Here is a 14,006-nt window from a genome sequence, read left to right on the forward strand (position 1 = left end):
AAGAAAATTGATTCTTATCCTCTAATATAGAGTGGAAAGGAAAAGAGGTGTGACAAGAACCTTACAGCCACATCTAGAATCTAGTACAAGGACAAACACCTAATGAGTGAGCATAGTGAATAAGGACACCAAAACATCTTCAAAAACCATCTAGGACATATGTAAAAGAATTAGTAAGGAGCTAAGAAAAAACCAAAGATGGGAAGCATTTTATGATACTCAAGATATGCTGCTACCCCAACTACTGGCAACCATTCGGAGGTGAAAGTCAGGAGGGGGACATCACTACTGGTGAAGCAGTGTGGAGGTGCCTTTTTGTGCTCTCTCCCTACTCTCCATTCTAGTTCACTTTCTCTCTGTCCCCACAGGATAAGCAAGTCAGAAGGTCTTCAACATCTTCACTTCCACTTTCTCAACATTGATTTTATGTCTTAAGGATATGAAGAAATGAGACCAGTGCCTCAAGCTGGGACATGTGATGCTTGGGAAGCCCTCAGGACTCAGTGTTGATTTATGTACCTGGACACTTGAGAGACTGCAGACACATTGATTTTTTACTACTGATTATTCCCAAATAATAGTCATCATGGAGAAATAGAACAAAAAAGCATTAAACGAACTCTAAATTTTTACTCTGTGTTGACATCAAACTTTATTTTAAACGATTTTATAGTTGAACACTTGACCAGAAGGATGTGGGAAGAGGAAGACAGAGCAGGATGGGGGAAAAGACATGGGATTGAGCAATTGGATGTCACTGCACTCAGCTGTGCGTGCGTGTCTTTAAGCTTGAAGAATGCAGGGCAGGTAACTCCTGGTAGAGTTAACATCCAAGACTCTTTATTTCCTGATCAGATGTTTAGAAAATCACTTCTAGAATGCTAACTGTTGTACAACTCACTATAAATCATCGCTATTTACAGGCAAATGAGGTAATTTCAGGGGTCATTCTTCACAACCTCCTGCTGCACAGAGTGTAAGAGGAAGAGAGTCTGGGCCCAGGCAGAAATAAGGCTTCAGTGAGTCATCAAATGTCTGCCAGACAGAATGGATGTGGGAGTTGTCATTCAAGTTGTAGAAGGAAATCTGCCCCAGCTCCCAGTCCAGGTAAACTCCAATGCCTCTGGGCTTGGTCTTCAAAGTCAGAACAGCAGGACGGGCACCTCCTGCCACATAGTCTCCATCCTGCAGTTGAATGGTCCAGCGCTTCTTCTGAAAGAGGGGGAGCTGCTGCAACCTGCCAGAAGGGGAGTGGCTACACACCCCTATGGCCCAGCTAGGCTTGTCCTCTACCTGCACCTCCCAGTAATGGCGGCCGCCACAGAACTCTTCAGAGCCCAGGACTTCAAGATCAAATGGAATTCCCTGCTGTCTTTGGAGATGATCTTCACCCCTTTCCTTCAGCAATGTCACAGATTTCTTGTTCTTGGACACATGGAGATTAGGGTGTGCAGTGTGTGGATCCAGAGTCACATCTGCTCTGAATTTCTCCCTGATCTTCTCCATGGCTGACTGCAGTGGAGGCAGACCACACAGCGGCCTCCTTAGCTGGACAGAGTAAAGAGCTGGGGGCTTCAGGCTCCCATATCTGTCATGGATCCTCTTGACCTCGGTCAGCATATCCAGATCTGGCAGCACACTCTTTTCTGCTATGTCCTTGAGCAAAGCCTCAGTACTAGAGATGTTGTCCTCAAAGGCAGTGCTATTGGTGTTGTATCTATGCTGAACACTCTTCTCTTCCTCAGCTAGGCTGGAGAGAGCTGCCTCATGCTGCCTGTTCAGAAAGTCTACAGTGTGCTTTAACTCAGAGGCTAACTTCACCCTCTTCTTAGTCACTTGGTCTCTCAGTTCCTGGACTCTTCTGTTTTGCCTGTCTTCTTCTTCCTGGAATCCTCCTTTATACTTCGTCAGGAGACTGCTGTACTGGGTGATACACTGTCTGTAGTAGGGGGCAACCTCCTCCACAGACCCCACATGGTGGTCCTGGTGGTCAGGGGGCTGAACACAGTCAGCACACAGCATCTGTAAGTCCTCCTCACAGAAGAAGCTCAGCACCTGGTTGTGCCTCTCACACAAGTGAGGGCCCTGCTGCCTCATCTCGTTCCTGCTGCTGTGGAGGAGCTGGCAGGTGTCAATGATTTTTGCCAGCTGGCTGTTGGCAGTCCACTGCCTCTCTTGACAAGGGTACCTGCAGAAAGGGCAAGGGAATCTGTCCTGATGATCTTGCCATGATGCTTGCAGGCAGGCTTGGCAGAAGTTGTGCCCACACTCAATGGTGACGGGCTCTCTCATGTAGTCCAAGCAGATGGCACATGTGGTCTCGGCTTGGATTGCTTCCAAGATTCCTGATGCCTCCATTTCAGCTCAGTGGGAAGGGCTGGAACACACTCGTTTTCTTCACGGCCTTTGGCTCTGAGGTTTCTCTCAAGACACAGGCTCAGGTCTCTCTTTCCCGGTGCTGAGGATCTCTGGAACAAAGGCAGGCCCTGAAAGTGGCCTCAGGTGCCCAGCTTCGTGCTCAAAAATCTGTGCACCACCTACAGTTTAATTTCTGTGAGTTTGTTAAACTGTTGCAGTCATGTGAAATTCAGCTTAGCAATTCTCCTGGATGAAGGCAATCAGGACACCCAAGTCTCAACTCTACCTGAGGAAGAAAATTAAACAAAAATGGAGCTTTCTTTCTTTGTTTCTTTTTTTTGAAACTCCTCAAATATTAACTGAGGCAACCAGTGAAAGCTTCTCTCCTGCCCACAAGACAACTCCACTGAAAACAACCCCACAGTTGTGACTACATCTGAGGAAAGTAGATAGGCCTGGCCTGGAGACTTTGATTATATTACTGTAACTACTTGTTGAGGAATTATTCAGATGCAGTCTATGCCCCCATGTTTTACCACTTTTTACCACTTCCTGTGATATTCTCGCCGTTTTCAACCAATCCTGTCCTGACACGACACCCATGGTTGTTGCCCAATAAAAGCCCTCCCATTCCCCCCTCCTCGGCACCTGCCATCTCGCTCTCTCTCTCTCTCTCTCTCTCCGCCGGGTGGTGAGGTATCAGGGACGGCCATTTTCAGCTGACTCCACATGGCCTGAGCCACCCTCTCCTGATCCAATAATAAAGATTTCTGTAACCTATTTGCTCTAGATCTCCTCTCTCTCTTCTCTGCAGCACAACAACTACTCACTTGGTAACAACTACTCACTTGGTAATAATAATATATAATATAAATATATATATTTAATATATATAAATAATAGACAACTACTCACTTGGTAATAATAATACATAATAATAATAATAATAAATTCTTACTCATGAACCTTTGTCTAAGACTATAAGAAACTCTTTCCATTCCATTGCCTTTAAGTCCCATATTTTCCAAGTATCTCCTTTTCTTTCTTGGTGTTTCTTTCCTTGCATAGTTGACCCTGGTATATTGCCTTTGTTGACTTCCACTTAGGTCTCAGGAAAGTAAATGAGCTCTGGTACTTGATCCTCAGAGGCAAAATGAAATCTTCCACACTAATCTACACCCTGGAGCCATTTCCACCCACATCAACTACACACGATGGGACTAGGTCTGAGGAAAGCAGATGAGCTTTGATTCATGAAATCTCCCATGAGAATGTACACCCTAGAGTCCTGGGGAAAGGATGGGAGCCCGAAGTTTCCACAGCCTCCTTACCTGGGCTGGTGACTCTTCTCTCTTCAAGGCAGGTCTTTGGCAGGCTCCTGAGCTGTGTTCCACAGGCTGGAAGTGATGAGGCAGTCTGGAACTGAAGTGTGCTCTCTTTGGATGTCACCAGAGTATTTATGTGTAACCAGTGGGTGGAGCTTGACACCCACCTTCAGTAGCTATTGGCTCAGCATCAGGGTGTGTGTGTGTGGCTGGCCTGAGACTGAGAGGATTATGAGTTTGGTTGTGGGAGGGATTCATTCCCCTGTATGGGGATCAGGCCTCCCTACAGATAAGGAGATTTACATAATACACCTTTGCATTTCTCCTTAATCCCCTCAATGCCCCTTAACACAACACCTTCTGGGATAGTATATGATATGATTAGGTCTCCCTGCAGCTATGGAGATCTACACAATCTTGTGGGCTTAGACACCTGAGAACCTTGTGCAGGTGGCCTGCACTAACCCCTTATGAGACCATCAGCATCTAGGGCAGTCTTTATCACGTTTCTCCACACCACAATCCTGAAGGCACAAAGACCTTTCCAATAACCTCTCTGGTGCCCAGGTATATAGCTGGAAATATGTTCGGGTTGGTCCAATGCTACAATCATTTGAATTTGATAAACAGAGATGAAATATGAGCTTATGTCAGGGAATCAACATGTTATTACCTGAGAATAATACACATGTTCCCATTTAAATTATAAACTCTATTACAACTTTTCCTCCAAATGTACTCACACTGAATTCCAGGTTAATTTTATATTATCTATAGCTGAGATGGACAATGTGCTGCTGTGTGTCTGTGTTATTTTCCACATGACATGACATTTTGGCCTGGCACTCAGAGCACAGCTTCTTCTTGTTGAATAAATGTGCAGTCAGCATAGATGCAAGACATAAAGAGAGAGAGAGAGAGAGAGAGGAAGTGAGAGAGATATACACAATATCATTCTTGCCTTAACAGGGTTGAAATGTGCAGAAGAATGAATCTGAACCACCTTATCTCACCAGAAACAAAAGTCAACTCTAAATGAATCAAGGGCCTGGATGTTAACCAGAAACTATCAAACACTTAAAGGAGAATATTGGCTTAACACTTCCCATCTAAACTATCTATCAAGGGCATCTTTGATAATTCAAACCCAATAGCCAGGAAGACAAAATCAAAAACAAATCATTTGGACTGCATCAAATTGAAAAGCTTCTGCACAGCAAAAGAAACCATCACCCAATGAAAGAGAGACCTCACAGAATGAGTGAAGTTTTTTTTATATTTATTTTATTTATTTATTCCCTTTTGTTGCCCTTGTTGTTTTATTGTTGTAGTTATTATTGTTGTTGTCGTTGTTGGATAGGACAGAGAGAAATGGAGAGAGGAGGAGAGAAAGACAGACACCTGCAGACCTGCTTCACCGCCTGTGAAGCGACTCCTCTGCAGGTGGGGAGCCGGGGTTCGAACCGGGATCCTTATGCCAGTCCTTGTGCTTTGCGCCACCTGCGCTTAACTTGCTGCGCTACAGCCCGACTCCCATGAGTTAAGATTTTTACAAGCCATACATCAGACAAGAATCTAACAACATAGATATATAAAGCGTTAACTAATGTCAGCTTCTAAATAGCAAATGATCCAATCCAAAAGTGGGGAGAGCATAACATCAGATAATTCACTACAGAAGAAAGACAAAAGGCCAGCAGACATATGAAAAATTGCTCCAGGTCACTGATTGTCAGAGAAATGCACATAAAGACAACAATGAGAATCCACCACAACCATGTGAGAAGGCCAGGCATAAAAAAAACCACAGCATCAAGAGATGCTGGAGAGGTTGTGGGCACAAAGGTACCCTTTTTTTTTCTTTCTTTTTTCTTAATTGGGGAATTAATGTTTTACATTCAACAGTAAGTACAATAGTTTGTACATGCACAAAGGTACCCTTCTGTACTGCTATAGGGAAGGTAAATTGGTTAAACACCTGTTTAGTGCAATTTGGAGAACTTTGCCAGTCTTGAAGCTGACCTTCATAATGACCTAGTAATTCCTCTCTAGGCTTATATCCTAAGAACTCAATCAAAGGCATCCAAAAAGATACATGTCCAGCTATGTTCATAGCAGCACAATCGGTAATAGCACACATCTGGAAGCAATCCAGGTGCCCAACAGCAGATGAAAGCCTTAATCCACTCAATGCCCCTTAACACCAATTTTATTAGGACAACAGGAAAAATGAACCTGTGTGAAGGATTTGTTTTCTTCCCAGAATGTCTAGCTCCCTCCAAATGAGCTCTTTTCTCAGTCTTTCAATCCTCACAGTGGCCTAGAGATCTTTCAAACTATCTCCGTACACCTGAACATTCATCTCCAGGTTTCCTCAGTCACTGTCGTCTGTTTCCACATCCAACTTGGTGTGTCCCTTTAATTTTTGAAACATAGGGTTTGAGTGAATTTGAAGAATCCATTCAACAAGAGCCAGGATTCACTATTTTTGAGGAAACTCAGTGGGAGGGATGGGTCACAGTCTTTTGGTGGTGGGAATGGTGTTTGTGTACACTCCTAGTAAAATGTAGTCATATACATCACTAGTTGATTAATACGAGAGGGGGAAAATCAATTGTATGTCTCAAAGTTTTTCAAAACACAAACTGAATATTTTTAATATACAGGCTGTGTATTTGATATGCGGACTCTCTCAAAAGCCTAGAGCTATATACTCTCAATAGCACAGCTATATACAAGATACCGGGTACTGTACAGCAAACCATAACAAAAGGACTTTTCAAAGTTAACTCAATTACCAAATAATGTGATGACAACATTAACTATCGATTGTCTTTTTAAACCCTAAGACAGCAGGAACCTCACATCTCCACTATAGAGCCTCTACTTCCCCCAGTCCTGGAACCGTTGGATAGGGCCCACTTTCCCATATGCCTCTCCCAATCCATATCAAATAATATTGCATCCGCCGATCACAACCTAACCAACACGATTGCCACCTCAACATGCTTCATTTCAGACTGTGTCCAGAGACTTCACGTGTGGAATGACAACCCTTCAGCTTCATTACTCGGGTGAGAACTTTCCTTTCATAGTATACTCTAATTTCATCTCAGATGGTTCACTTTCTAACAAAGTCCCAAAACCTAGATATACACCAGTTTCTGTGAGGGAGAGCATATCTTCACACGTATCTATAAACTACTGCAAAATATATACCTGAAAGCAGAAGTACACTAGAGTTTGCAGCGAGTAACCCCCTAACACTTCCTCTCCACTATTCCAAGCTTTGGGTCCATGATTGCTCAACAATTTGTTTGGCTTCATATGTTAACTCTCTTTTCAGTCACCAGGTTCCAGATGCCATCAGGATGCTGGCCAGGCTTCCCTGGATTGAAGACCCCACCAATGTATCCTGGAGCTCCGCTTCCCCAGAGACCCACCCTACTAGGGAAAGAGAGAGGCAGACTGGGAGTATGGACCGACCAGTCAATGCCCATGTTCAGTGGGGAAGCAATTACAGAAGCCAGACCTTCTACCTTCTGCAACTCACAATGACCCTGGGTCCATGCTCCCAGAGGGATGGAGAATGGGAAAGCTATCAGGGGAGGGGGTGGGATATGGAGATTGGGTGGTGGGAATTGTGTGGAGTTGTACCCCTCCTACCCTATGGTTTTGTTAATTAATCCTTTCTTAAATAAAAAAAAGAAAGAAAAATCTAAAAGCTATAATTAGAAGATCCCCTCATTTAAAGAACAACATCAACAAAAATTTAACTCACAAAAACAAAACAAACACTGCTAGAAAGACAAGGCTGTTACTACATCTGTCTTTCTTGTGCTAACCTACCAGAGGCTACTATCCAGACAATTCTAATATATCAAGCTGTTCAAAGTTATCAAAAACCATGGCCTCCAAACTTGCTGGCTAGAGAGCCTCTGTGTCTGTATAATTGTACTTAAACTATTATTCAGCTTCTCCCAATGCATATGCCTCTAAATACCAGTGAGTTAGACATTCAGATTTTATTTTGCATTTTTAGTAGCAAAAGTATGAAGATGAGTTGTAATATAGATCTATGTTAGATGGATGTGTAGCTCTCAGCTTCATTTAAAGATTTAATTACAAGAAGGGAGGGAGAATGAGTGGGAGATGGTTAGGGAGATTTAGAACTCAGCACATGAGGTGCTGAGGATTGGACTCGGAACCTCACTCCTGGAAGTGTTGTATTCTCCCAGCGGACCTCTGCAAGGTAACTATAGGGAATATACTCATTATTGTCCAAAATGAAGAACATGTTCTTAATTGTTTATATAATATGAATATTATGATAATCAATAGTAATTTTTTGAAAGAGATCTGGGGATTTCCACTTTATTTAAAAATATACTAATGAGATAAGAGAAATGGATAGAGATATAGGGAGAGAGAGGGAGTAAGAGTGTGAGAGAAAGAGAGAGAGAGAAAGAGATTCAGAACTAATTTTTGCCAGGATTACTACAATGGCTTCTCACCTCTAGTATTTTTCAGTTTCCAGAGCCATATATTTTCCCTTCTTTATTCTTTTCTTTTGTCTTCCCATCTCAAACTCAGTATCAGACTTTCTCTGTAGACATCTCAATGAAAATCTTAGAGAATGTTATTTTTCTTAATTCTCATTCTGGATGTCTATATACTGTGTGTTGATTTTTTTATTAGCTATTTAAGTGTGCAAATGCATATTTTTTTCACTTTCAATGAAAAAAGTGTCAAAAATACCCAACAAGGGGAGTCGGGCTGTAGTGCAGTAGGTTAAGCGCAGGTGGTGCAAAGCACAAGGACTGGCATAAGGATCCCGGTTCGAACCCCGGCTCCCCACCTGCAGGGGAGTCGCTTCACAGGCGGTGAAGCAGGTCTGCAGGTGTCTATCTTTCTCTCCTCCTCTCTGTCTTCCCCTCCTCTCTCCATTTCTCTCTGTCCTATCCAACAATGACAACAACAATAATAACTACAACAATAAAACAACAAGGGCAACAAAAGGGAATAAATAAGTAAAATAAAAAAATTAAAAAAAAAATACCCAACAAAATAAAAAATATATTATATTTATTGATTGATTAGATAGAGACAGTCAGAAATTGAGAGGGAAGGGAGGAATAGAGAAGGTGAGAGACTGAGAGACACCTGCAGCACTACATCAGCACTTGTGAAGATTTCCATCTGTGTGTGGGGACTGAGTACTCAAACCCAGGTCCTTGTACATTGTAACATGTGCGCTCCACTAGGTGCGCTACCACCGGCCCCAAAACCCAACTCATTAATTCTAAGCTAAGAGTAATTCAGAAGGGAGTCGGGCTGTAGTACAGCGGGCTAAGCGCAGGTGGCGCAAAGCACAAAGACCGTCATAAGGATCCCGGTTCGAACCCCAGCTCCCCACCTGCATGGGAGTCGCTTCACAGGCGGTGAAGCAGGTCTGCAGGTGTCTATCTTTCTGTCTTCCCCTCCCTCTCTCCATTTCTCTCTTTCCTATCCAACAACGACAACAACAATAATAACTACAACAATAAAACAACAAGGGCAACAAAAGGTAAAAAAATAAATAAAATAAATATTTAAAAAAATTTAAAAAAGAGTAATTCAGAAAACATAATCTATAAAAGAGCGAGATCACAGCTCCAGGGAGTGCCCAGTGCCATAGCTCTTCTCCATGCAGTGAGCGGTCAGTTGGGGCTTACAAACAGTGCAGGTACCCTCACTACCAGGGAGTCAACTCTTTGTCCTTGGAATTTTATAAACCAAAAAGGAATGGGATCTCAGGTCTAAAATATAAAGATTAAATTATCAGTCCTTGTGTTAAATTAATATTTTCCTCAAAATCGGAAAAAACATTTTTTTCAAGCAAAGTCTTATAAAAATTAATTTCAGGCTAGAATACAACCTTTTTTTTTTTCCTTCTGGTTGACTGAATAGGGTGCTAAGAAAAATAATTTCTAAGCACAAATGTGATTGATATGAAATGCCTGAAAACAGCAAGAAATTAAGCAATCTCTCTTTTCTTTTATATCTATTTACAAAAAGGAAACATTGATAAACCCATAGGATAAGAAAGGTACAACTCCACACAATTCCCACCACCAATCTCTTCTTTTTCTTAATCTCTTTGAAAGAGAATTGAACCTGTGCTGGAGAGAGAGCATCATGTCTATGCAAATAACTTTCATGCCTGAGGGCCTGAGTTTCCAGGCTCAATCCCCAGCACCACCAGAAGACAGAGCATGTGCCTGAATGCTCCAAGCTTTGTATCTGAGAGCTGGGACCACAGTTGATACCAGCACAGACAAAAACATATGGATTTCATGGAGTTACGCTTAGGTTTAGGTGTTTTTCATTCTCTCGGATAGAATACCACATGTGGGGCCCTGGAGGTGGTGCACCTGGCTGAGTCAACTTCCATGTTCAGCGGGAAAGCAATTACAGAAGCCAGACCTGCCACCTTCTGTAACCCACAATGACCCTGGGTCCATACTCCCAGAGGGATAGAGAATGGGAAAGCTAGTGGGGAGGGGATGAGATATGGAGATTGGGTGGTGGGAATTGTGTGGAGTTGTACTCCTCCTACCTTATGGTTTTGTTAATATCTCCTTTCTTAAAGGAAGAAAGAAAACTGAGGAAAAAAAGGCCACCAGAAGCTGTAGATTTGTAGTACCCCAGCAATAACCCTGGTGACAATAATTAAATAAATAAAAGAAAATAAAATAAATAAAAAAAGAAAGAAAACCACAACTAGGGGCAGGGTCCTGGTGCACCTCGCTGAGTGCACTTATTAGAATGCACAGGAACCTGGTTCCAGCCCCAGTCCCCCACCTGCAGGGTGAAAACTTTATGAGTGGTGAAGCCAGGGGGGCTCGAATCAGAATCCTTATACAGGTTCTTGCAATTTGCGCCATGTGCGCTTAATTCACTGTGCTACCACTGGACTTTCAGGTGTGGTTTTCTTTCTTGATTCTTCATTTTTTTTTTTCCGTTCTTTACATCCAAAAATCAAGAGGAAGGGGGCAGTGATAGAAAGGGAGAGAAATAGAGAGAGACCTGCAGCCCTGCTTTACCACTCTGTCTCTCTCTTTATATGTTTTAGTTATTAGCCTCTTATCTGATGTGTGACATGTAAAAATCTTCTCTCATTCTGTGAGGGGTCTCTTTGTTTGGGTGATGGTTTCTTTTGCTGTGCAGAAGCTTTTCAATTTGATGCAGTCCCACTGATTTGTTTTTGATTGTCTCTTCTTTTGGGCACATAGAAATGATACACAAGCTCTTCAGTCACTTATATGTCATTTCTTCATCTCTTGTTATTCATTTATTTTTGCCATCAGCATTATCTCTTTGGCTCAGGGACTGCTTTAGGAAGTTAACACTACTGGCTGGGCAGGGGTAGATAGCACAATGGTTGTGCAAACATACTGTCATGCCTGAGGCTCTGAAGTCCCTGAAGTCCCTCACACCAACATAAAGCAGAGCTGACCAGTGCTCTAGTCAAAAAAAAGCAAGCAAACAAACAAATCAATCTGACATTGCTACTCCAGATGATGCAGGAGTGGGCATTTTGTCTACTTTTCATGACTCAGCCTCAAATAGAAGTTTACAGTGCTGAAGATGGCATTTTGCACATCTACAGTTTGGATTAGAAAGAGAAATCGTTTGAATGATTGGGAGTGTGGATCGACCTGTCAACGCCCATGCTCAGCAGGGAAGCAATTACAGAAGCCTGACCTTCAACATTCTGCATCCCACCATGATCATGGGTCCATACTCCCAGAGGGTTAAAGAATAGGAAAGGTATCAGTGGAGGGGATAGTATATGGAGGTCTTGTGTTGGGAATTGTGAGAAGCTGTACCCCTCTTATACTATGGTTTTTCCTCTTTCAGGTTCTTTAACTGCTGGCAATGTGGTAGATAATCACATTCATCCTGCTCTTTGGGATTTAGCAGTTTTTTGTTTGTTTGTTTTTTCCAGTTCTGCACAATCTCATCTGATCTCAAGCAGAGCCCCTTTTTATTGGGCTAAAAGAATTGGAGTTATTAAGCTGATCAATGATAGTTTAGACAAATTTCATCACTAATATTAGTGACACTTTGCCTTTTGTTCTGTGTCAGGATGCTCAGGTCTTAGCACCTTATGGAGGACGCCCTCTCACTAGCACTTCTGTATTCCAGCTGATCAGACACATGATTGGTCATTCATTAAGTTATTTGTAGTGGCCCCTCATTACAACCCAGTGTTTGTTGCCCTGCAGTCCCTAATAGTGGTGTTTTTAAGAGCAAGTAAGATTTGTTAAACCATTAGGAGGTAATTTTGAAGAAATAGTTACTTATAAAGGAGCAAAAAGAATCAGAGAAACAGCTGAGTATCTGTGAAGACAGGGATCACAGAGTCTAAGGTTCTATCCATTCAGCCACCTCCTGGACCACAGGACATTATCCTTAAAACATAAAGAAAAATAACTTCAGAACAACAAGGTGTGGGGCTTGAGGGGGGCCCCAAATATTGAGAGCAGCTGTTGGTCCAAGGCCAACTGTTCCTTGTTTCCTGTGGATGTTTCCACCTGTGCCCACCCTGTGATAAGTATAAAAAGGTGGGATGAGAAGTGATCGAAGTCGTAGACTCTCCGTTTGCTTGGAAGGGTGTCAGCGGCCCAAGCTTAAGCTTGATAATAAAGGCTCTTGCTATTGCATGTGATTGTGGTCTTCTTTGCATGAGATCAGGACTAGAACTTCTGGGCACAACATATGGGGCCTTGTCCGGGATCCCCATCTCACTAGAAGAACGCCAGCTTCACTGAGCCTTCAGGATCAGCCTGTAGCGAGAGACCCTTGGAGTTGAAGGTGGAAGTGCTGGGCAGCTCCAGGTCCAGGGTCCTGGGAGATGTCTCAGGCTCTGCTGTAGGGGATTGGATCCCCCTTGCAAATTTGGAAGGGGAGAGTGGGTGGCTCCCACGAAGCGGCATGAGAGGCTGTCCTCCCATCTGTAATCTGTAGGGAAGCAGCAAGAGGCCATCCTCCCATCTGTAGGGAAGCAGCAGCAAGAGGCCGTCCTCCCATCTGTTGGTTCAGAGTGTTGGTGGCTGGGCTGCTGGAGTTTTCTTTGAGTATGTTGTCTTTTTTGTGTGTGTTGCTTCTGTATATTACTTGTGGGTATTGTCTCTGTCAGTTTTGTGTTTAAGTCCAAAGTCAGGAGTCAGGCTATTTCGACTCCTCTGACTATGGTTCTGAATCATTTTAGAAAATTTTTAAAAAGAGCTCACAAATTGGAACTAGAGGTAAAAACAAGACCGGATGATCACTTATTGCCAAAATAAGTGGCCAGCCTTCTCTACCAATTGGCCCCCAGAAGGAACCTGGGACCTGCCTACTATCTATGCCAGCAAAGATGTCATCTTAGGACACCCAGGACACTCGGACCAGATTTCTTATATCTTTACTTGGCAGGATCTGGTAGAAAATTCCCCTTCTTGGTTAAAGCCTTTTCTTCCTCCACAGGGTTCGAGATCCGCCATTCTTACTTTAAAGGATTCTTAATGTCAGCCTACTGTCCCTTCCGCACCCCCCTCTCTTCTCTCTCCTACCCTATTCTCCAAGGTTGTCCTGAGGAAGACCTCCTAGAGTACCCTGCTCCCTACTAACCTCAACCTTCCCCAGTCCCACAGGAACCCCCGGCAGTAGGCCAAGACTTACGGAGCCCTCCTCGTATGAGAGCCCGTACAGCCCAGAGAACCCCTGACTCAGTGGCCCTGCCTCTCCGAGCCCTAGGACCCCTGAATGAGAATGGCGAACAATTAATGCAATATTGGCTGTTTTCCACTAGTGACTTTTATAATTGGAAAATGCAGAACCCTGGGTTTTCAGAAAAGCCAGCAGCACTTATTGGTCTACTAGATTCTGTTGTTTCTACCCATCAGCCCACCTGGGATGACTGCCAGCAGCTTTTACACATCCTTTGTACCACAGAGGAAAGAGAAAGGATCCTCTTGGAGGCCTGGAGGCTTGTGCCTGGGGCGGATGGGAACCCTACCTTAAACCCAGCCCAGATAGATGCTGGTTTTCCTCTGATAAGACCCACCTGGGATTTTAACTCACCTGAAGGTAAGGAGAAGTTACGGGTCTATCGCCAGAGTGTGATGGGTGGTCTTCGGGCGGCAGCACGTCGACCCACTAATCTAGCAAGCGTTAGCAGTGTGCAACAAGAAAAGACAGAAACCCCAGCTGCTTTCTTAGAAACAATTCTGGAGGCATATAGAATGTTCACTCCTCTAGATCCAGAAGCTCCAGTAAATAAGTCAGCAGTAATTA

General features: G+C 43.4%; 1 protein-coding gene across 1 annotated transcript; it reads right to left on the reverse strand.

Annotated features, from left to right (window-relative positions):
* Positions 1–945: 945 nt before the first annotated feature.
* Positions 946–2,358, reverse strand: LOC132534685 (tripartite motif-containing protein 75-like). Its single transcript, XM_060179152.1, has one exon. It carries the CDS (start codon positions 2,356–2,358, stop codon positions 946–948), a length of 1,413 nt encoding a protein of 470 aa, XP_060035135.1.
* Positions 2,359–14,006: the final 11,648 nt, after the last annotated feature.

This window comes from Erinaceus europaeus, chromosome 19 (assembly GCF_950295315.1).
Source record: "Erinaceus europaeus chromosome 19, mEriEur2.1, whole genome shotgun sequence".
NCBI lineage: Eukaryota > Metazoa > Chordata > Mammalia > Eulipotyphla > Erinaceidae > Erinaceus > Erinaceus europaeus.

Bases quoted from the DNA above. Each gene is read 5' to 3' on its own strand.
- LOC132534685 (XM_060179152.1), bottom strand. From the start codon at position 2,358: ATGGAGGCATCAGGAATCTTGGAAGCAATCCAAGCCGAGACCACATGT.